The sequence below is a fragment of the Sarcophilus harrisii genome, chromosome 1 (genome assembly GCF_902635505.1).
Source record: "Sarcophilus harrisii chromosome 1, mSarHar1.11, whole genome shotgun sequence".
NCBI classification, from domain to species: Eukaryota; Metazoa; Chordata; class Mammalia; order Dasyuromorphia; family Dasyuridae; genus Sarcophilus; species Sarcophilus harrisii.
This window is the reverse complement of record NC_045426.1, coordinates 528,420,256-528,444,863: the sequence shown is the minus strand read 5'-3', so window position 1 is coordinate 528,444,863 and position 24,608 is coordinate 528,420,256. Positions and strand designations below refer to the sequence as shown.

Here is a 24,608-nt window from a genome sequence, read left to right as displayed (position 1 = left end):
AAATTGTGGAAGAGAAAGTTTCCAGAACGGACATAGACCATATTTAGTTGGCACATTTTTTTCCCCTTGTAGATTATAAAGCTCAGAGACTTTTCCTTGCTAAATTGAACAGTTTGTGATTTAAAAAAAAAAAAAAAACTTAAATAAATATTGGTTCTTTCCTGATATTTTCCTTCACTTCTATCTTCTTTGATATTAATCAGTTTAATAAAAGGTATCAGTAATGACCAGCACGGTTTGTATTCATCTGTTTATCACCTCAAAACGTTATTTATTTTTTGGTACAGAAAACCAGTTGTTTTCAGGAATTTAAAGCATGATATTCTCTTTGTTGAAAACCTGACCATTATGATTATGTAAGATTTTTGAAGATTTCCAGAGATGATATAGTAAACTTACCAGAAGAAAACACAGAAGGAATATTTAAGATGGAAAAAAAAAAAAAACACAAACCCAAATAAAGAAAATAAATTTAAAAAATTAACTAGTCAGTCACTAAGATAGCCAGGTATTGTATTAAACACTGATTATGTGTTAGGGCTAAGGTCTGGGTGACAAAGAAAGGCAAAAGGCAATCCCTGTTCTCAAAGAAGCTCCCACCCTAATGGGGCAGACAGAATTCAAACAGCTCTATACTGTACAAACAAGGTATGTAGTGGATAAATAAGTAGTAGTCAACAGAGGGAAGGTATTAGGATTAAGAATAATTAGAAAAAAATTCCTTTAGAAGATAGGGAAGTCAGAGAAACCAAGAGACAGAGATTGATGATGATAATAATAAATATTTGTATAGCATTTATTATATACGATATATATGCCAAACACTACGCTAAATCCTTTACAAATTTTACCTTATTTGATTCTTACAACAAGCCTGGGAAGTGGGTCATTCATTATTCTCATTTTACAAATGAAAAAATTGAGTCAGTGAGGTTATTCTGAGGGTCACACAGGTAGTGTCAGAGGCTGGATAGCTGTCTATCCACTGCAACACAAAGTACCCCTATAAGGATATAAGATGAAGAGATACAATATTTCATGCTTGATGGATAGTTAGATAGCGTAAATGCCTGGAGTTGGGTAATATGATGTCTTGTGTAAAGAACAATAAAGAAGCCAGCCTTAGAAGATTGGAAAGATGAGGGTAGGGACTAAGTTATAAAAGAATTTAAATGCCAAACACAGACTTTTATATTTAATCCTGTAGGTGATAGCAAATCATTAGAGTTAACTGAGTGGGAGGCAAAATGGGCTGTTGATCTAGAATCAGGAAAACTCTCAAATCTGGCCTCAGTTACTAGCTGTGCGATCCTGGGAAAGTCATTTAACCTCTATTTGCCTTAGTTTTTTCATCTGTTAAATGGAGATAATAATAGCACCTTCCTTCTTGAGTTGTTGTGAGGAACAAATGGGATAGTAATTGTAAAATAATTAGCATAGTGCTTGGCACATAGTAAATAATATGTTAACTGTCATCATCATCATCACCTCCCAGGGTTGTTGTAAGAATAAAATGAGAAAATATGTGTAAAGTGCTTTATAGTCCTTAAAGTACTATAGAAATGTTAGTTATTATCTATTATTATTATCATGCGACTAAAAGATAGTGAAGAACTTTCATTTAATGGAATTAAAGGGCTATAGTAATTCTCAAAAAACAAAAGGCAAAATGTAAAAAGGGGGCAATTTCCTATCTTGAGAACATGTGAAAAGAAATCCTCTAACTATTCAGAGTGCTTAGAAAACATAGTTTGAGCATTTTAGGATGAAATTAATTATTTAACAGCATTATTCAAAACCTTTAGTTACATAGCCAGAATTCAGGGAACAAGGAACTAAGGAAGGGGAGAATTTTTTTGGTGCATACACAAATTACCTTTTTAAAAGGATCAAATTTAGGGATCGGGAGAGTCCACTGTAAATATTATTTCTTTAATGAATACAAAAGTGCCACAGGGTAGATAGATAAGAAAGCTTATACCTATTTGAAGAAGCCAAAATACAGAGGGCTTCAATTAGCTTCCCAAAGTCACAAGATCTACCCATATTTGGAGCCAAGAATAGGACCTAGGACTCCTGGCACACCCAGTACAGTGCTCCATTTCCCATATCTCATTTCATCTCTCTAAGGAGTAAGGGAAAATAAAGTTGTTTTTGGTTGTGTGTTTTTAATTGAGAGGGGAAAAGAACTGAGGCACTAATATGTGCTAAGAATTAAGTGCCTTAAAATGAATGTAAAAACTAAACTAAGAGTGAACAGTGGAACCCAAATCAGTCATTAAAGTGAAAGGGGAATAATGTATCCATCAAAGTGCATTTACTGTATCTCTGTGCATTTTAAAGGGTAGTAGGTTTTTTGTTGTTGTCAAGGATGTTGCCTCTGGGGTTAAAAACAATTAAAGGTAATAATTCTGAACAGTGAACTTCTGGTACTATTAGAAGCCATAGTGTGTTTCTGTTATGTTTATGTGCAAAATGAGCCATTCTCATTTACCCGTTTGGATATATATTGCTTCAACTGAAGTCTGGTTTGTCAAAGCTTAAGCACAGACTAAGAATTTTTATTTTAATATATATTTGGGAGAATATTTCAAAATAAAAAAAAACAATCTCTCCATTTTTGCATCTTGCTTAGCATTGTGGGGGGACGAAAAGTTATATTTAGGGGCTATTCTTGATCTGTTTCAGATATTGTTATCAGTATTATTTCTGTTTGAATCTCATCAAAGATGATATTAAAACTAACAGATATACTAATATAATGCTAATACTAATATAATAATAATACACTAATATTCTCTAAGTTATACAGAATAAAACATTTTTGAAATTTAGAACACTCAGAATTATGAGGGAATGGGGTGAGAAAAATAGACTCCCTATTGTCCTGATTGCTATTGGAGTTTTACCAGCAATGTTTTCATTGAATCTATGAGCTTACATCCTAAAACTTTTATTTGGCCACAAACACTTTATCCAATTATGTAATAGTCCATAGACTATCAAATATTAGAGAATGATAGCAACATAGGATCCCTATCCTAGGATCATTCCTATGTTAAACTTATAAAAGAGAGAAGATCCAGAAAATAAATTTACATATCATTAAGATTTATAAATAATCTTACATATATTATTTCTTTTGATATAGTCACCTTGTACTACAAAGATTTATAGCCTTCATTACGTATGAGGAAACTAAAGGCTTGGTATAATTAATACACTTGCATGTGGACATACTTTTAATTTGTGTAAAGGTTCTAAGCCAGGTATATCATACCTTCATTTACTGTACAATTTCTACTACATCACCCTCCGTGGTAATGGAAATTATGAGTGGTATAATGGATGGAGAACCAGCTCCAAAATCATGAGAACAGTAAATCTCTCAGTTCACCAGTATAGAAAATGGTGAAATGAAGATGAGGATCCATAGCTCTGGGGAGTATAGAGCTGAGAGGAAATGGAAAAGGTTGGAAGAGCTGTGGGAACCCAGACACACTAATACACTGTTGGTGGTGCTGTTGTAGCAAAGTTGTGCATTTTATTCTTCAGAATGAGGTGGAGTTCTGAAATACCTCTTAATGAATGAACTGATTCCTCTTTAATGTTATCAGTTTAAGTCTGTTTTCTGATATGTTCCTTCCATTGTTAGCTTTTAGTGATTATCACTCCAGTCTAGTGAACCAATAAGTAAAATTTAATACCATAGATAATTAATTTAGAAAATACATTGAGCAAACTTTAATTAAAAAAGAAAAGAAAAGAAAAAAAAAGAGTATACATTGAGAACAAAAGTATGGGTATTTCCTCCAATGCTGCAGGGTACCTTCTCCTTTATATCTTTTCAGGCCTTGGGTAGAGAGGGCTCATACTTAACTAGTTTCTACATAGTATTTGCCTCTCCAGGTTTGCTTTTAAAATGTAGTACAACTCTAAGGCCTGAATGTTGGACTGCCTGGCCATAAAACTTTGCATGGACTATGACTCCTGAGCCTCTGGTAGTTAATCAGTATGGGCTTTTGAAGTTCACTAGGTCATAGCTATCTCAGATACTTTTTCACCAAAAAGCTGGGTAGAACAAAATGCAAAGAGGCAAAGAAGAGAAGCCCATATTCATGAGCCACATGTCAACCTTAAATGGAAAGGGTCAAAGGCTTCTTCAATTTACAACATTGTCTCTCTCCTTAAGCACTGTCTGGGAGGAAAAGAACAATAGGCAGCCCCAATTGAATTGTGATGTTATCTAAATTCAGCCTTTGTATTAAGATGGAAGCATGACTTGGTAAGCAGAAGCCTCACTCAACTGCCATAGGAGAAATTTTAAAGTAGAATCACTGGGATATGCTGTATTATGAAAATTTATCTTATGCTCAGCACAAAAAAGGGTGAAAAAATAACAAATTAGAGATGGCTGCATTAAAAGTGTTTTAACTGGGAATGTGAATTATTATGATCATAGAATCATCAAAGGTATCCCATTATTGAATTTTGCTTTGACCTAGCTTTAATGAAACTTGATGTTAACAAATGATGGTAATGTCTGTAATGCATGGGACTTAGAAATATTTTATTTCAGTTTCCTTAATTGCCCATGCCTTTTTTTAAATTGTGTAAATGAACAGAGAAAACAAAGGGTTAAAGATAATTTAAAATCATTGCATTACTATTTGCATTTTGTAGCATTTAAAGCTATATATGTTTGTTTCTATACACATTCACGTTTGTATATGTGTTTCTCCATTCAACTGTTTTATCTTTTCACTAATTTTCAATTGAACTTGAATATGCTACTTATGGTGTTTAAAACAATCAGGTCCTAGTTCAATGAAGACAAAAAAAAAAATTGCTAAATTATCACAGTCACATTGTGTGTCACTGCCTCCAAGTCACAACTGGTATTCCAGACAAAAAATATAACTAATTCTGATAAGACTGATTTTTTCCCTCTGTAAAATCCTTATTTTTACTTGTATGAGTCAAACCACATTATCTTAAAGTACCCTCAGCAACATTTTTTTCCAAGGCTAATTATTATGAATACAATAAGAATAACAAAAATAAGTTATATCTTAAATTTAGAAAAGGCTATTATAAGAGGGGGGAATTAATTTTTTTTTTCTGACAGCAGTTCATTTTACTAAATTAATTCCTTTCTCCCTTTTTCACCTCGTCCAGTGATATCCATACCATCAACTTTTTAAACCTACCAATTGCAAGAAACGATAATCGGTTTCCAGTATAAAGTTAATACATTCTTTGGAGACATTTTATCAATGTGTTCCTTTTTGATTTAGAATATTATTCTTTTCCTTTAGTTTGTTATTTAATGTTGGTCAAAGGTACAACCACTTGAATTTAGATTGTGAAGCTTTAGAGTCCAGTTTGGAAGCACAAATGTTTTGGGCTTTGACAGATGTTCTTTGAAAATATCACAGATGTGTGGTGTCATGTTACATCATTGCTCTCAGTCTCTTTGTTTTAAATTATAAATTTTACCAATAGTATGGGGCATGTGTTTTCATAAATTCTTATTCTTTATAATACAGGAAAAAACAAGGTTTTTTTTTTTTGGTTTTTTTTTTCTTCTTCTCAGACTTTAACCCCTTTGGGAATTTCAAAATGACCTTAACAGAATGAGCGTTCAATCCCTTGAGACTGCAAACGCAGGGGTTATTTTTAACCTAATTACTTTGAATTAAACAAAGACTCCAGACATTTTCCCCCTGAATTGAAGGTGAGGTTAAATACACTTTTATAGTAGTGAGAATCCAACCCCAAACATATGGCTACCCTTCACTCTTTTAGGATAATCCCAGGGGGAAGATGTACTTTACAACTCTTTTTGGCTTTAGTTAAATGTTAGTTTTTGAGCTCATGTGAGTGTAATAATTTACCATCATCCATCCCATCCCCATCAATTTGTGTATTGCTTTGGATTGATAACATTTTATATATGGACATAGCCCTTTAATTTTGCTTAACAGTGGCTCATTAACTACATACTAATTGAAACCAAACATTTGTCAGTCTGCTCCCTTCAGCTCCATAGTAAATGCATTCTATGAAGTAAGCTTTACTGCTGTGATGAAGATCATTGTAGAATTGATTTTTAACCAACTTGAAGAGATTCATTGGTTTTGTCTTTCGCTCCAAAAGAAGTAAATTGTGAGTTAATTGATAGTCATATATGTGTGTACATACATATATATATGTATATATATATATACATGCATGCAATTATAATCTACTGTCAATTATACATGTATGTTGAAATCTCTCAAAGCCTAATTAAAATAAAATAAACAAAGCAAGGCAAAACAAAACAAAAACAATTTCTCTCCTGAAAGAAATCATAAATTTTTAATCTGGTCAAGTACTCTCCTAGCTCCACTTTCCAGATCCTCTTTATGTTTGTCTTTTCATTGAGTGTAAGTGTCTTAAGTGTAAGGACTGTCTTGTTTTTGTGTTTTGTGTCCTCAGTGTTTAGCATAGTGTTAACTCATGATATACGTTTAATAGATGTGCTATCCACCTATTTAGATGTACTAGATAGTATGTAGTCCAAATTTGATCTCAGTTATGATTCATTCCATTGTATATTGTTTTAGCTAAATCTAATTACATGGTAAAATGCTTTGTTTCCAAAAAGTGTCCAAACCTCTATAATGGAACATTTCTACAACTTCTTATATAGGAAAATCTGGGATAATATTGTTTGTCCCCTGTCCACCAAAAGAGATTTTTTTGTTTGTGGATATTCTTCTAACATCAGTTAGTTAATACTAGTTAATAAATTCAGCTGCGGATTGTCCTTGAAGCTTCTCTAGGACTTTCAAAACTAATAGTGGCCTTCTTGACTCTATGTTATCCTCATATAGCACATAAAGATAGGGAAAACACAGACTAAGTTATAGAATACTGTTATGAAACCAGAAGTGGAACATTGGAAGAGCTAAGTCTGAGACAAAATTAAATACCTCTTAATATGATGGGTAGTAAATAAATTTAGGGTATTTAAACTTCCCAAATGTAGTATGGCTAAATTAAAAAAAAAAAACATTTTAGAAAATCCACGGACACTAGATCAGCAATGGGCTGGGGTCATAAAATCTTTGATTGCTATCAAAGAGAGAAAACAAGATGTTTCTGAACCCTCCCAAGATAATGGGGAAAATATTGGTCCCAGATTCACTATATCTCTGACTCCTTTTGACATTTCTCAGGATCATATAATATAGCCATGTGTTTAATAATTCCTTCTTTTCACTGATTGATTTTCTCTTTTTCCTACTGACAGTTATATAAAATCTGCCCCCTTTTCTTTCCCTTCCTAATGTTCTTCCCAGTTTTTTCTATCTATCTTCTTTGTCTGGCAGACTCTTCCTTCCCATTTTCCATGAGCAACCAAGCTCTTCTATCTGAGATCACATTTTTATATGATTCATAGCTGGATTTATAGTCCTGAGTACAATTCTTTCTCTGCTTCTTACTACCTGAATGACTTTGGGTAAGTAACTTAAAACTATCTGGACTTGTTTCTTTATACATTAGATAAAAGCCAGGGAGTGAGGGGGTTAAGACTAAATCACTGAGATTTCCAACTTGAAATATTTTTTTCCTATGTCCTACTGCATTACTTTTTCCTGATGAATAAATAAATCAGAAGATCACATTAGCCCAGACATTGATTATTTCTTTCTTGAGGAATCTGAGATATTCATTTATCTCCATACTCTTTTAACTACTTCTCTAAATTTATTCTGAAAAGACTTAAAACAATGATTTCTGACATTTTTTTTTAACATTGTTAAGTAATAGTGAATAAGGCAAGCTCCTTATTTTTTACATCTCAACTTGCCCTTTTTCTAATTCAATTACTTATAACTCTTTTAAGAATTTCTTATAAGCTACATGATAGGTGCTATAGTGGATAAAGAGATGGCCTTAGAGTCAGGAAATCCTGGGTTCAAATTCTGCCTCTTTCATATCCTCTATTGGTTTGTCTGGTTTTAGACAAGCCACTTAACCCTTATATTCCCCAATACCCTAAGATTATGTTATAGACAAGTTACAGATCTATATGAATAAAAACATTTTTTTTCCTTATTGAGAGTTTTACATACTAATGTATCAACAAGTCCCCCCCCCAAAAAAAAAATCCAAATACACGTAAAAAGAAAACCCAATATGGTACTTGGCTAAGTTTTGTAAGTATGAAGGTAAGGCACAACATAGCCCCTACTCAACAGGAAGCTTAAATTATAATGGAGAGGATCATTGAGACATGAATATAGATAAATATGATATAGAGTAGAATTCAATAAAGACAAAGTAGAAGGCCTAGATGAAATGATATTAAAAAATAGAAAGGAGAGTTGATTTTTTGATGAGGGTATCAAAGGTTTCATGGAGAGGTGGAACCTGGTGTGGGCCTTGAAGAATTGGAGAAATTCAACAGGAAGGGTTATGAGGCACCACAAATGGATCTCCTCTAGAAAGGTATTTATAAGGGGGCCGAATAAGATTGTGGAACAGCTAGTAATATAATAGCTGAGTAAAAAGAGAGGAATAATTGAGTATATTGCACTCAGATAGGTATAGTCTCCCCGTAACAATATTACTTTTATTTTCATGAGCTAGATTCTATATGAGGTCCCCTTAATAAGTTTTGGTCCTGTGATTACAAAAAATTACATTTAATTTAACTTGTTAATAATTTTTTACATTAAATTAATTCCAACAAATAAAAGAAACAAATAAATGTGAGTTTTTAAAACTCACTCTGAGTTTTTAAGGATTATTTTTTGTTGCATTTTGTTGGTATTTTCATTTCTATTTCTATAGTTTAGTTAGTATGATCTCTATTTTACTGGTTCTTTTTTTCCCTTTGAATTATTTCATAAAGGTCTTTCCATATTTTTGTCTTATTCATACTTGACATTCTTAATTACATTATAGTATTCCATGTCATTAATTCAGTAGAGTTTATTTAAGCATTCCCTATTATTGGACATTTCATTTTTTTCCAGCTTTTAAAAACGAAATGGTTTGAACAACCAACTTTTACTTTGCTTTTGATAACACTTTTAGGGCCTATCTCCACTAGTAAAATTATTAGGTCAATGGGTATGCTTATTTTGGGAACTTTTACTGTGTATTGCCATATTCTTCTTCAAAAAATATTCTCCCATCAACAAAGAAGTGTATCTATTTCTCTATAATCCCACTAGCATTGTTTGATTGCTTTAATTATTTTTGTCAATTTGAGTGTTGTAAAGCATGTTCCCCAAATTATTTTAATTTATTTCTCCTTGATAATTAAGAATTTTAAGTATTTACTAACAATTATCCTCCTCTTTCAAAGATTGTTCATATCCTTTGAATAATTATCAATGACTGACAGAAAATTACCTTTTTGAATTTTAAAAAATTGCTCATTTTAATTAAAACATATTTTAATAAATTTTAATTAAACATATTTTGTAAAGCCATCAGCAGTAATAAAGTATTTTTTAATGTTTTATTAAGCTGGACTCTAAAAAGAGAATACAAACAAAAGAATTGCAAACTGATATAAAAACCAGTATCTGGAAAGACATTTAACTCTTGCTTGGAGTCAAATTTTATGGCTTGGAAATAGGCACTTATAATAGAAACATGCACACTTGCTTTTCATTAAAATATCAGCTAGCTATATGACCACTTAATTTTTTTGTTATATTTTGTGTACTAATAAGCAAAATAGTGATCATCATATTGTTCTTCTTTATGGATTATCCATAAGTCAGGGAGACTTATTCAAAGTCAACTGAGTTCCAGGATACTGTTGCTATTTTCTTGAAAATAAAGTATGCTCAAATCAGTTAACTTCAGTGTATTTTTATGGTACCTAGTAGATTGCCATTTCTGTAAAGTTAGTACATTTCCTTTAATATTACCTCCATGTCTTAATGAGAGGTGGTAACCTTTTATTTTACTTTGGGTTCTCTAGGAGGAAAGCCGTACAATTGCAACTTTTCTGAAGAGGTACCTACAGTGCTGCCTCATGGAGATCACAATCGTCAATTTGGAAATGGTAACATGTCAGAAAATAAGGCCAGTGAATCAAAATTAGGAATAGCCATTTCTGTTCCAATACTTGAAAATAACATCCAAGAAGCTTCTAAAAATGCCGAACAACACAGATGTTCACTTGACTTAAAAATGCCAGGGTTTCACCGTAAGCAAGAGATTCCAGGGTCTGGCAACAGTGTGGATTTTGTTTCAGGTATGGATCAAACATACTCAGAAATGGCAGTAGATCTTCAGGTCTCATTAGAAAACCAAGCTAGTCATCCTAAAGAAAAGCTGTATGATTTGCACAACAAGGAGTATCTTGGGGGAGGAAAAAAGGTGATGACACCAGACCTGATTCCACTAGATTTAAGTCAGAAATCCACAAGAAATGATTCCAGGAATAAGGATATTGCTTCATCCTTGCAGGCTGCTTTGATTGTCCACCCATGCCCTTACTGTAACCACAAGACTTACTACCCAGAAGTTTTGTGGATGCACAAAAGAATCTGGCACAAAGTGAGCTGCAACTCTATGGCTCCTCAGTGGATTCAGCAAAACGGTTATAAAGGTATAAAGAACACCGTGGTGTTTCTCGCCAGAAGCGGACGCACCGGACCTCCACCTGTTCTTGGGGGGAAAGACTGCCAGCCCTTGCCCATTGCCCGATTCACCCGCACCCAGGGCCCCACCGGGTTGTCAGCATCTAAAAGCAGCTCCCCCCTGGGAGTCACAGTGAAACCAGCTAGTATGCCTAAGAATAAGGACAGCCCTTTGAGTGGCAACTCTGAGCTATGGGCGTCAGGTCCTGATGGGTATCGGCAAACCAAAATGACCCACGCCCAAGAGCAATACAGTTCAGCTTCGCAGCTCTCACCGCAGCTGAAACCTAAGTATGAAACCAACTCCAAACTGGTGCATGCAGGCAGCTATAGCCGAAGTGTAACGCCTACCCAGACGGTCATATCAAGGGCCACCCCGCAGCTCCCTAACAGTAAGCCAGCAGAGAAGTACTTGATTTCTCCAGTGGCGGCCAGCTTTACCACTCCAAGTAAGCACTGTACGTCTGACTCCATGAAGGCCAAATTCAACCTTCAGCCTCAGTACCAACCTCTCTGTAAATCCGAGCATTATTTGAAACCTGAAGGTCCCTCCCTGTCTCCCCGGGAACCCCACAACAAGGCTGCCCAGGAGCTGAGGACACTGGCCAACTGCAGTGTGGGATCCAGGGGAAGCCCAGTGATGCAAGCTCAGGCCACTGTGACGGGAGCTCCCTCAGTCTTACACTCCCTCAAACAAGAGCCAGCACCTGAGGGCCATGACAAACGGCTGGACATTCTAAACATTTTCAAGACATACATTCCAAAGGACCTTGCTACGCTCTACCAGAGCTGGGGTGCTAATGGCCCTGCCTTAGAACATAGAGGTAAGAGTTCTGGTACTTTTCTTTCCTTTCTGTGACTTCTTAGTCATTTAGGTAACCAGACCCCTTAGAAGCAATGTCTTTTCTGAGACAGTTTGAGTACTTTTTCCCTCTTGAAGGGTCATGGATGCTGCTCCCACCTGCTGTGTGACTTTTCAAATGCAGGTCAGATGTATCTGTTTCATTGCAGAGCATTTATATTATATTCCCTCACTCACTACTTTGAGTGAAGGTACTGTTACACAGATGTTTCAGTTCCCCTGTAACACAAATACCCTAGCGATATGCTGGTGTTAGTACACATCATAAAGTTTCCTGCTTCAGGGAAAAATAAGGTCTCTCTAGGCTCCTGTATGATGTGAATTTGGGAACCCATTTAAATTTCCTCTGTGCAGAAATGTGCCAAGAATAGGCAGACTTGATTGTGATTTACTTCCTTTGTCATCCTAGACAAAGAATCCTTGACTATCCATTGTCCTCATTTCTCAAAAGACGAGAATTATCATTTTGAGTTACTATTTTAAGTTTTATTTTTATATGTGTATTATTTTTAAAATATATACACTCTGTGCTCAGAAACAAGTAAACAGGGTTTTACATCATATGAGTATTCCATTTAAAATTCCTGGAAATAATAAACTTGAAAAAAAAAGTGTTTTAAAAACAGATTGTCGGATCCTTTTCAGGGTTTTTTTTTTTTTTTTTAACATTTAATAAGAAACCTGCTTACAACTTTCCACATGCTATGCAGAGCTTATAAAATATGTTGTTTCTGGTTTTTTAAGGGATCTTTAGGAACACAAACTGCAGTTATATTCCTGAACACTAAGGATTTATTATTAAAAAAAAAAAAAAGAAAGAAAACAAAAGCTCCATCTTTGAAATTTTTCTCTAAGGTAGTGGTTATATAACTTCTCAAGACTCCTTTTCATTCTTAAAAATTGTTTCAAATCTACTCCCTCAAGAACTGTTGCTTATGGGGACTATATCTATTGTTGTTTATAGATTTTTATCATATTAGAAATGAAAATGTTTTGTTATTACTATGAAAATAGTTTTGACCTCATGTAATCCTAGAGAGGGTCTCAGGGGAGCCCCAGAAACTTTTGGACCACACTTGAAACCACTGCTCTAAGGATTTATTATTTTATTCTTGGTGATATTAACCTTGATGTGAGTAAAAACAAGGCCACATATAAAATACAAAGTGAATGCAAAATAAATATTTCTTCAGAAGAGTGAATGGGTTAGTGAATGAACTCTTTAGTAATGTAGATGATAGATCATTGAATATTTGTTTTCTGAAAATAGAGCCCTACTTCTCAAGGGAAGGAAATAATTCCTGGTTTTGGGAAATAATGATAAGCAAAGTCCTGATTGTTAAAGAATAGAATATAGAACTTAATGGTGACATTGTATGAAGAACCTTTGAGAAACAGCATGATAGGGGATAGAAAAATGTCCTTGAACCCAAATCCTACCTGTTATTAGATAATGGCTATGTGACTAGGCAAGTCATTTAAATGTTCAATTCTCTAAGCAACTCTCTTAATGATGCAAGTTGCAGAGAGGGTGCTGACCTGCATGGTAGAGAAAATTTCCTTACTTGGGAGCTCCTTGAACTAAAGAAGTCATTTATTTATTCCTTAGTCTTATATAGGACTCTTAGATTGTATAATAAGGGATACAGGTTGGATATTAGTAAGAACTTCTTTTCATTGTTATTTTTTAGCTATTTTGGTTGAAATTAAAGAGCATGCATAAGAATAAAGAAGTAAAAATATTTATTTGCATTAAAGTATATAGACTGCATTTATATTTTGGGATTTCTCTGTCTTATAAATGAGCAGGTATTTGGCAGTAAAGTCTTGTCTTGTAAAGTCTGTTGTGTTATTGTCATGTTGTTGAATAATGTAGTGTTTCTGTTACTATTTCTCATAATTAAGAGATCTTTTTAAGTTTTCTGGAATTAAAATGATGTCTTAGGCCACAGAGTGATGTGTGCAGTTGTGGAAAGGGATGAATATGAATTGTGAAATAATAGTTACTGGACCAGCCATTTTTCCTCCTAGATTTTAATTTATTTTTCAGCAGTGAGGAACCATGACAGATTTATTTTAAAGTTTTATTTGATGCCTTTTGTTTCTGACAGTATAACAATTTTCTAACATACCAATCCTGCTCATAGGAGTGTCTCTTGTAACAAAGAAAAATAATTAACAGAATCAAGTGATATGTAACAGATATGTTACATATCATACATCAGACATACAGATATGTAACAGTGTCCATAGCACCCCCGGTTCTAATAAGAGAAGAGAATTGTATTTCATTATCTGTTCATGGAATCATACAATCATAGGTTTAGAGTTGGAAAAAGCTTACAGATCATTTCTTCCAATTGCCTCATTTCCTAGAGAGGAAACTGAGACTCAATGAAGTGACTGGCCATTGGTCACACAGATATTGACATTTATAGGCCTCATGAGGATCAGTCAGTAAACATTTATTAAGCATCTGCTGTGTGGTGAGCCCTGTGCTAAGTTCTGGGAAAACAAAGAAAGGTAAAAGGCAGCTCCTAGTCTCAAAGAAAACTGAGTTTTGAAGCAAACTAGATAAGGAACATATGCATGAGACAGACTATGGACATGGGACATGGTGTCATTTACCAGGAGTTGCAAAAAGGACTGTTTGACTAGATTATCAAGTGTGTGAAATTAAATAGAATGATACATAAGGTTCTAAAGATAGGTTTGAACCAGGCTGTGAAGTGACAGGACTAAGATTTGATCCCAAGCCCTTTGCCTCATTTTATGCTCTTTCCATTATACCACCCAATTTAGTTTTAAAAAAAAATTATCTTCCCCTAAACCCCATAGATTTTTTTTATCATTCCCCTTCCTTAAAACACAGGTGTTACTAATTCAATCCAAAACTGGTATGTCATGTGTTAAGGCTGGAGTATAACTTAGTGCTTTTGTTAAAAACCTTAAATTTTCCATATACAGTTTTAGTAACATTAAAAATTTGTTTTGTTAAATTGAATTTTAAAAAACCTGACCAATAATGTAATAATGTGACTTTTGTATATATACTCACTCACAAAAGAACTTTTTTTTTTTTTTTTTTTTTTTTTTTTTTTTATTTAATAGCCTTTAATTTACAGGATATATACATGGGTAACTTTACAGCATTAACAACCGCCAAACCTCTTGTTCCAACTCTTCACCTCTTACCCCCCCCCCCCCTAAATGGCAGGACGACCAGTAGATGTTAAATATATTAAAATATAACTTAGATACACAATAAGTATACATGACCAAAACATTATTTTGCTGTACAAAAAGAATCAGACTCTGAATTATTGTACAATTAGCTTGTGAAGGAAATCAAAGATGCAGGTGTGCATAAATATAGGGACTGGGAATTCAATGTAATGGTTTTTAGTCATCTCCCAGAAGGAACTTTTTTCTTTACGTGTTTTTACTACCCCTGTGATGAAGGATCTCAGTTTATTTGTAAAATATTAGATCATGTGGGTTCTAAGTTTTCTTATAGTACCAAATCCTATGAATGCAGTTTAGATTAAAAAAAAAAAAAAACTAAAACTAAGAGATTGTTTTTTACGATAAATAGAAATTTCATTGTGGACTGAAGTTGATATTAGTTTCTTAAAGGGTATGATAATTGAATACAAGCTTCGACAGGTCCTATCAGACTAGAAAGATTTCATGTCTGGGGTTGTGACAAATTTTTATATAAGGAGTAGCTTTGATGAGTTTGATCTTTAAGGAAGGAAAGTTGATAGATTAGGTGACCAGGAAAACCCCACAGGTTGATAGATTTGTTGACCACAAAACAGTACTCAGAGTTCATGTATTATGTCATGGAGGATATAGAATCTGCATCAGCTGAAGCAATACTTATACTATATAAGTCATATACATGTCACATATAACATATATAAATAGAGGCATAAACTTACCTTAGTCTCTCTATATAGAGAATATTCCACCTAATGGGAAGTCACATCAAGAGAGCAAGTTATTTGATGCTTTACATTTAAATTGATTTAATTTCTTTTTTTGAAAAAAAAATAATTTTACACTATTGGCATGAAAGAATTGTATCATTCATTATTATTGGGCCCATGATGCCACTACATAGGATTTATTTATTTAACTTTGGAAGATATTCTTTTTAATTTAAAAAGGTACAGTAGTGAGGAAAACATTTGGCAAATCTTAAAATGCCATACAAAGATGAGTTATTGTAAGTTATTATTTTTAGTGAGTATTAAAGGAAGATGGATGATTTTTGATCATAATACTTGACATATAATGTAGTTTGGAACATTTTCCTTGTACATTTTCCCTGCCTTTTTCAAAAGGTTTAGAGATTTATTTATTTATTTATTTTTGCTGTTTAAAGCATATAAGTAAATATTCAAGCAGTGTGTCTTTCAGATGTAAAACTATCGAGTACAAGAGGTTTAAAATGCTACTTTGTGCATTATTTCTTAGTGATTCTTAATTTTATACTTCATAATGTGTACATAATATTTTACCTTTTGCTTTTAAATAATAATTTTCTCACATAATTAAAATTTCTGGGTCACTGTGTGAGCTTTTTGCTCACCAGGTAGTCTTCAATGCAAAACAAGTTTATAACCTTTTTTTGATAAACTCAGAATTTTGGAGCAGCCTTGACTAAAAAGGGCAAGATGACAGCTGAAAAGTCGCCTAGTGCCTCCCTCCCCCTTTTTTTAAAAGAAAAAAAAGAATATCATTGTTTAAAAAATATTACCAAAGGCATGTCCGCATTGTAATATGCATGTGAATAAAAGAAAGAAGAAATGAATGCCAGTAGATTATGTAGAACTTTTTTGTATATTTGCAGAGACCTAGTAAACAACAACAAAAAAAACCTAATAATACCTTGCCTTTATGTCATACTTTAACGTTTGCAAAACTCTTTCTATAACTGATCTGATTTGATCAAATGAAGCATTTTTACATCAGTATTTGAAATATCTGTGTTATTGCTGTGAGTGTTCTTCTACTCTGATTGCTTGATAGACTGAAGATTTTTTTAGGCTTGGTAGGACTTGCCAAAGTTTGCACTTCAAAAATTCTGGATCATCTTCAAACTGTGAAGCATGTAAGTAGATAGATCTTCAGGGGAAGGAAAAGAATGGTTAGAATTCCTTTGTTCTAATGTGTATTTAAAAAGCTGTGTATGCTAGTCTTGGTGTTATAACAGTGATCATAAACATTCCCTTGGCATGTATTCATCCACCGAAATTAGATGAAGTGTTCCATATTCTTTGTCATCTAAACATTAAGAAAAATTATTTTTAGAAGTTGTTTCTATTTGAGGTTAATTAGACATTATATGGCAATGATTAGGAGAAAAGATATGCAAGATTTTCAATCACTGGGATTGATTTAGACCAAATAGAAGAGGGATAAAATGTTTTCCTTAAAGATTAAGTAGATTTATAGAGTTTCTAGCTATAAGAGTCTTAGAATAAAAATAAGTATTATGTTAATAAATATATCAGTAATAATATATTCTATGCAAATAAACATTATCATATAATATGTTATCATACAATAATTTCATATGATGAATGTTATTACATAATAAATATGATCCTTATGTTCAAAGAACTAAATTCTAAGGACCATGATAAATTTCATTCATCTTTAATTGGGTTTTTACATTTAGTGTTCTTTAAGGGCTATAATAAATTTCATTCATCTTTAATTGGGTTTTTACATTTAGTGTTCTTTCTGTCACATCACATTGCCAACTAATGTTATTTAAATTTTATTTCTTAACCAAATGATGAAACTTTGAAACTTTTAAAAAACATTAAGAATAAGATATAACTTTTTATACATTGTGTCTTAGCAATACTTGGAGGAAGCACATCTAAATTTTAAAAAAGAGGGATAAAATGACAGCATTAGCCTTTTAAATTAACTGTTGACCAGGAAGATAGAAATTAATTTCCTTCTGTTTCCTGTTTTTCACAGAAATAAAAAGACTTAGGCTAGAAAATGTAGAAGATTATATGATTCCTAAAGTTAGTTTTTAAGAGTAGAAGCATAACTTTTCCAATTAGCATCTTGTCCTTTTCTATCAGCTGTTGTAGCATTGCAGAAAAAGTCAAATGCTAAGAAATTTCTCTGAAGACAATATCCTATAAAAATACTAGACTTTTTGTTTTACTTCAGAGGAGAACTTCTTACCTAAATAGAAAAAGATACGCCAGCAAACAAGAGAAACCACTAAAAGCCTGAACCCAATCTCCCATAAAAGTCAGATGTGTCTTTTTTGATCAGCAGAAAAAAGACAAAGACCAGTCCTTTAAGTCAGATATTGTAAACTGACCTTTGGAGAGAAAGAAGAGGTTCGAGTATCTTTCCACGAATGCTAATGGCCTAGAAAACATGTTTACCAAAGTGGGTAGGAGACTGCTTGGGCTGCTACTAGCTCCAAATGTCTGGAATGACACTTTCATTCACAGATGTCTTTCGTCTGCGCCTCAGAGGTCTGAGGTCAGAGCAGCCCAGGCAGACAGGTAAGCAAGGGCTAAAGGTTTGATCAGTTTGTGATGGCTGCACTCACTCTGCATTTGTCTCCCAAGTATTGCAGCCCAGGGGGGACAGTCAGGCTCTGGTTCTACTCACTTCTTATTATCCATGTGACTTGTCTCCGCCACGCTGGAGTCACTTTGATTTGCCTGATGTACTGCTTGACAAAGCTGGGTGATGGCTGAGAAGTGGATCCAGCTGCTCTGAAAAGCACACACCTGACATGCCAGTCCTGGTGCGGGCACATCATGGGGAACGTTTTTTAATTCAATGTAATTTATGCATTCTTGCAGTCCTGTGTGTGCCTGGTCTGTCAGCCAGTACCTAGATGAAGGCTGACAGTTGTCATCCAGGGCCTGAAGGTAGCCTCACATAATGACACATTAGACATACTAATGATGTTTTCTTCTGGCATAATGTTTTCCTCCACCCATTCCTCTCTCCCCTCCCTTTTCCTTTTCCTTCCTGCCACCTCGGTCACCATCACCACCACCATGGTCCGCCTAGGAGAGGGAAGCTTTCCCCAGCCCAATCACTTAGGGACCCACAGGCGGTCTCACACAGGTATCATTTTCCCCCTCACCAGTCGTTTTGTCCATGCAACTGAAACAAAAGTGATCTCACCCATGGCACAATTCTGTTCTAACTGGCTCCCTTACTTATCGAATACGTGTGTGCAAATCTATATACACACACACACACATGTGATATATACATGTAACACACATACCTGCAAATATATGTATGAATTTTTTACCCTATATCTAGGTTGTTTCTCTTGCATTAATATGACTGTTAAACTTGTTCTTTCTGCTCCTCACCTGATTCCCCCCACCCACTCTCTTGCTAGTGCCTTGTGGCTTAATTTGAGATAAGCCTGTTTGCAAATGTTCCATTTTAATTAGAGAGTAGGCTACTCAAAAATGAATATGCTAATGAATTCTATTGCCACCAGCACAAATTGAAATCAAAGTGCCTCCTTTAAGTCTTAACATAAGGCTTTGTTTTATCTCCTCATTGATTTTGACGAGAACAATGTTACAGGAAACCTGATCCCCTTCAGTCTGGTCAATTTTGTGCTATGAAATCCCACAGTTTTTTTTCTTTTTTTTTTTAATCATAGTGGTGCATAAACTGCTCTGTGTCAGGTACCCACCACGTGAGCTTGAGACAGAGTAGAGAGACTGGTAGACTAGCAGGTTCTTATCAGAAGTGTGAATGATGCATACATAAGCCAGGCTGATGCAAAATGACAGAGGCCAAATGGTAAGTAATGCAAGAAGAGGGACCCTTTACACATACACTGATAATTAATGCTGTCAGTGATTGCTTTCTTCTGCAGAGAAGTCTGAATTAAAAAGGGCAGTGGCCCTAGGCTGCCATTATCAGCCTCTCTTACAGTAAGTGTTACCCTAAATTGGTATTTTCCAGCTACAGGCTAGGCGCTAGTGCCTTATTTATCTATCTATCTATATGACTATCTATCTATGAATGAGTGAGTGTGGCTAATTTGTAATGGTTTCAAATAATATGCAGAAACTAACAAAGCTTGAATGTTCATATGTTAACTAACGCCCTTGTTTCCACAGTGGTATTTGAATCTAATGGACTCCGAGAGACTGAAGTTCACACCACCTCTACAGATGCCCCCAAACAAGTATGTCTTACAATTAATTGGGTGTTTGTGTGTGTGTATTTTTTTTTTTAATGTGGTCACTGGGAAAAGATGTACTGTGTATTCATCACTAAAGCCCTGTTTAAGTCCAAGTGTATAAACAAATTTGCATTGTCCTGATTTGAGATTCTTTTGCACATGCACATTGAAGGTAGTTTTACTGTACACTAAAAGTAGCTTTAGCCTTGACATATATGGTTAAATATTATTAAATATATAATGGAGGTGAGGTAAGAGGCAGTGTATAAGAATTTAAAAATATTAGGCAATTTCAGAGTGAGGTTTTATAAAAAGAATTTTTTTTTTTGGATAAAGCTTCCTTTAAAATTCAAAATACTTTATATAAACAGTTTATCTTCTTTCATAACACTTTGCAATTGTACTCTTGGCCTTTAGTTTGACTCTGTAGTGCCAGATATAGTACTGTGTCTCATGTTTAACATTCATAATTTCTTATTTTTCATTATACAGTTTAATATCATGTTATTGATATAAAATAGTTATGCACATACATAAATGTATATCAGTATAGATATTCATAACTGCATAAACCACAGATTTTATAATAGGCCATATTTTGAACAATTTATTTGTGACAGAAAGAGGCAGAGAAGCATTTTAGTATTGGTGATTGGTATTGTCACTGTCTTAAACATTAATTTCTCTGTATAATGAGCAACCTCATAGGTCATCTCTCATATAGGACTTGAGGGCATGAATTACTTTCTCTCATTCTTTCCCCCATTGTTGATTACTTTTTTTTAATCAATTGTCTTATTCATTCACATAAAGCATTCTATATATGCTAAACTAAGCTGCTAACCAGCTGCCTGAAAAGATATATCAACATACTGCTTTCTTTGTCACTCAAGAAAGGGTTTCTACTAAGGAATCCTTGGAAACTTTGTCTTCAAGAATAAGTCTGTATTCAGATATGAAGTTGGATTATGCTGATGTGCTGGGCCATCAGCCAATCTGTTCTACACATACATTCAGAGATTTTTTTAGAGCTAGAAAAGACTTGTAAAAGAACATGAAAAACCAAAGTCCAAAGCACATTCCCCAGTCTCACTTCATGTTTATAGGTGAATAGACAGGCCTATAGAAGTCTAATGACTTAAGCCATAGTCACATAAAGTTAAAGCCAGACCCCAGTCAGGACCTCTTTTTCAAAGTGCAGCCCTTTGACTTTAACTATTTTTAGGAAGTTCTACTGTACAGAAATATCCGTTGCTGAAATGCTGAGGCAATAGGACCTGCTATGATATTGCAGATTTTAATAAATGGACTTTTTGCCATTCTTAAAGCTTAGTGAGATAAAGACAATAGTTTGATGAGGATGAATTAAATGAACTAGATATAGAAACATTTCAGTGAGCATCCAACTTGTGTAGAATTTACTTGCATTAGGTGGTATTGACCTTTCTGACTAAATGGAACTCCTGTACCATGGAGAAGTCATTGAAATGTTTCTATGAAATGTAGTAACTGCAAGGTCATGCCCTAATTGGAGAATTACACATTGAAATTACAATTGGAATCATTCCAAAGTATTCCTGCTTATACCAGTGATCCATTAAAACTCTCCAAAGATATGACTCCATGATGAAATCAATTGTTGGAGTGAAACACTAAGCAGTGTTATGAATAACTCAGTGCAGGTAACATATACTTTGGTAAATATACAAAGTTTTTCCTCTCATATCTCCCCCTCCCCCTCCAAAAAGAAGTAATTCTTTTTATCTAAGCACCTTTAAATGCTTCTGTCTTCATGTCACCAGCCATGGGTAGAATTATGAGATTTTAAAAAAAAAAAAAAGAAAGAAAGAAATCTTGGAATTAAGATTTTATGTTAAAATTGTTTTAAAAACACTGAATATTTATGTTAGGGATTTCCTAGCAATCTATGATTCTTTCTTGACAATCACAGAGACAAACTATACTTACATTTTTGTCCTTGTCACTGTAAACTAATATCCTATTATTAGGTAGTTGTTACAAATGTTTTCCCTAACAAATTTACTGTGGTGCAGTACTATAGTCTTAGTTTCTGCTAGTCACCGACATAACAGATTTATATTATCTCTCAATTCAACAGGCCCCAGGGGGACAGAGGGAGCTGTGTAATTTTTCAGTCTAATGACAGTGGTTATCCAGATTTCAGATGTTGTATCTCACATCCTGACTCTCAAAGCTCTGCTATCAAGAAGACATGGTTATTTTCCTTTCTTAGTCATAGCCATCCCCTCTGATGGTAGTCTTTACCTTTAATCACATATAGGCTAATTAGAGCTATTGTTGATTTAACATGAAAAGTCATGATTGCTTAGTACAGTTACATTTTATCCAGTATCTAGACCCAGTTTGGTGTAAATTTCTCTGGCTTTTCCCTTAAATGTCTCCATAACCAGGGTTTGTAACTTACTCTTCCCAGAGATAGTCAAAGTGTAGCCATCGTGAAAGGATAAACTAAATTTTATAGTTATTCTCTGATTTTTCTTGGATCTCTTAAATTGAGTATCATCAAAATTGAGAATTCCTTTTTTTCATGCATAGAAGTATATTTTGCAGTTTTGCTAGTCTTGTAGTTATTTATAACTAGTCTGGCTCATTTTTCTTGACATATTGTTCTTTTAATCATTTTCATGCTGTATTAATATTGATATTAAGACCAGACAAATTTCTAATGAGGTCTTAAGGGCTAAAAGGCTTGGTATACACACAGACACACATACACACAGAGACATGCATACATACACATGTACACACAAATGTGTATATTAGCAATAGCATCATATACAATAAACATCTGTTTATATTTGTGCAAAAATTGGTGTCTCATATTTAACTTCTTGAGTATCCTAATTCTTTGTTTATGCTCACAATAATAATTTCTTATTAGTATTAGTCACAGTGCTTTATATAATCCTGTAAGATTTCCCAAGCATTTCCCTAAAACTGTCTATTAAGTAGATAGTGTAAATATTATTGCCCTCATTTACAGCTAAGGAATGTGAAATTCAAGGGAGAGGCATTGTTGTCATACAGCTACAAAATTTTGGAGCTGGAATGAGCTTCTGTTCCTTTTGACTTTTTCTATCTGCTTTGCTTCCTTCCTATGCACCTTACTTCATCTCCTAATATATGCTACGATGTACCAAATTACTTTGTTAAAGTAATATTTGTATACAGGCATTATTAAACGTTTACTATATTCTAGATCATATGCTTAGAAGCATTGGAGATCCAAATTAAAAGCAACAATATTCCATATTCATTGTAAATTATCTAAGTCCCTGGTCTTTCTGTACATATATATATATATATATATATATATATATATATACACCCACACCCACATGTGTATTCCAGATTTATCATGTGGTTGATGGATATTTGTCAGTCATTAGCACATTAAGCCCTTTGTCTCATAGGGGCTCTTATGGAATTATATATATTTATACATATATATATATATATATTTAAAGTCACAGATGAAAAGATAAAATACAGAATGGTTGCATTTTGAGTATATATATATATACATAAATATATATATTTATACATATTTAGAAAAAATAACTGAAGGAAAAAAATACATGTTTTTCTGAATGTTTTTGCCATTCTTGCTAAAGTTAACTGAGAGGAAATGGAGAAAAATGGAATTTATGTCTCCATTAGCATGCTAGATTTTGACAATATTTTCATGCACATGTTATTTGATAGAGTCCCTTTACATACTTTAAAATTAGGTATTGACATTATGGCTACACTTGTTTGATTTAAGTGGAATAATCCTTTATTTATGAATATACATTCTAACCTTGTGGATAACTGGGTAGTGAAGTGGGTAGAGTGCTGGGTTTACAGTTAGGAATACCCATTTTTTTCTGAGGTCAAATTCTACCTCAGATACTTACTAGTTGTATGACCTTGGGCAAGTCACATAAACCTTCTTGCCTCAATTTATTCATCTGTAAAATGAACTGGAGAAGGAAATAGCAACTGCTCCAGTATCTTTGCCAAGAAAACCCCAAATGAGAGCATGAAAAATCTGAAGTGATTCAACAACAACAGTTCATTTTTGTAGATTTTTGAATTGGACATGAGTGAAATGACTACACCACCTTGATAATCATGATAGAAGAGACAACTAAGGGTTTAAAAATTTAAGATCAAAATGGAATAGTTTGCTCAAAACAGAATTCCTAGTAGATTAACCTCATGTCATAATCATGAAGACTTAAAATGCAGAATTTTTGAATTGGAAGGGACCTGGATCATAGATTTAGAATTTGAAGGAATCTTAAATGTTATCTCATTGAAGTCTTTTCATTTTATGAATCAGGAAACTAATGGCCAGAGAAATTAAGGGACTTTGGTATTGTGATAAAATTGGGATTTTAATCCAGTTCCCCCATCTCTAGCTTTCTCTCTTCATTATTTTTTCACTTTATTAAAGTGATTAAATTATGTAGCTATTTTTTAAAGGTAAGGACCTAAAGAAGTTCTAGAGAGGATGTAGGTCACATTGCAAGCTAGTGGCATTAAAGGAAGTAAAACACATCCTCTGACTTAGTTTTAAAGTTCTTTTCACCTTTCACAGTACCTTATTACTTCTTCTCTTGACACCTCATTTTTATGCATTTCTTTTAATCAGCAAAATATTTTTAAAGGGATATTGGTACTTGCTGCCCTTCTTAGTGATTTCCATGAGTAGTGGTACTTTTATATCCTTCCAGGAAGTGTAAACTCACTGAACATTTTAAAAATAAAATCTTTGGTGTTATAAATAATTGGGAAATATGTAGTGAAAATTAAATAGTTTTTTAAAGTTGTTTGAGTGATAGTA

General features: G+C 33.8%; 1 protein-coding gene across 8 annotated transcripts in view; it reads left to right on the top strand.

Annotated features, from left to right (window-relative positions):
• Positions 1-24,608, top strand: part of ZNF516 (zinc finger protein 516) — a 144,744-nt gene that overhangs the window by 114,070 nt on the left and 6,066 nt on the right. For all 8 annotated transcript variants that reach the window (XM_023496292.2, XM_023496291.2, XM_023496286.2 and 5 more), the window contains 2 exons: positions 9,995-11,482; positions 19,671-19,738. In XM_023496292.2, the coding sequence (XP_023352060.2) occupies positions 9,995-11,482; positions 19,671-19,738 (1,556 nt within the window). The remainder of the gene's footprint in view (positions 1-9,994; positions 11,483-19,670; positions 19,739-24,608) is intronic.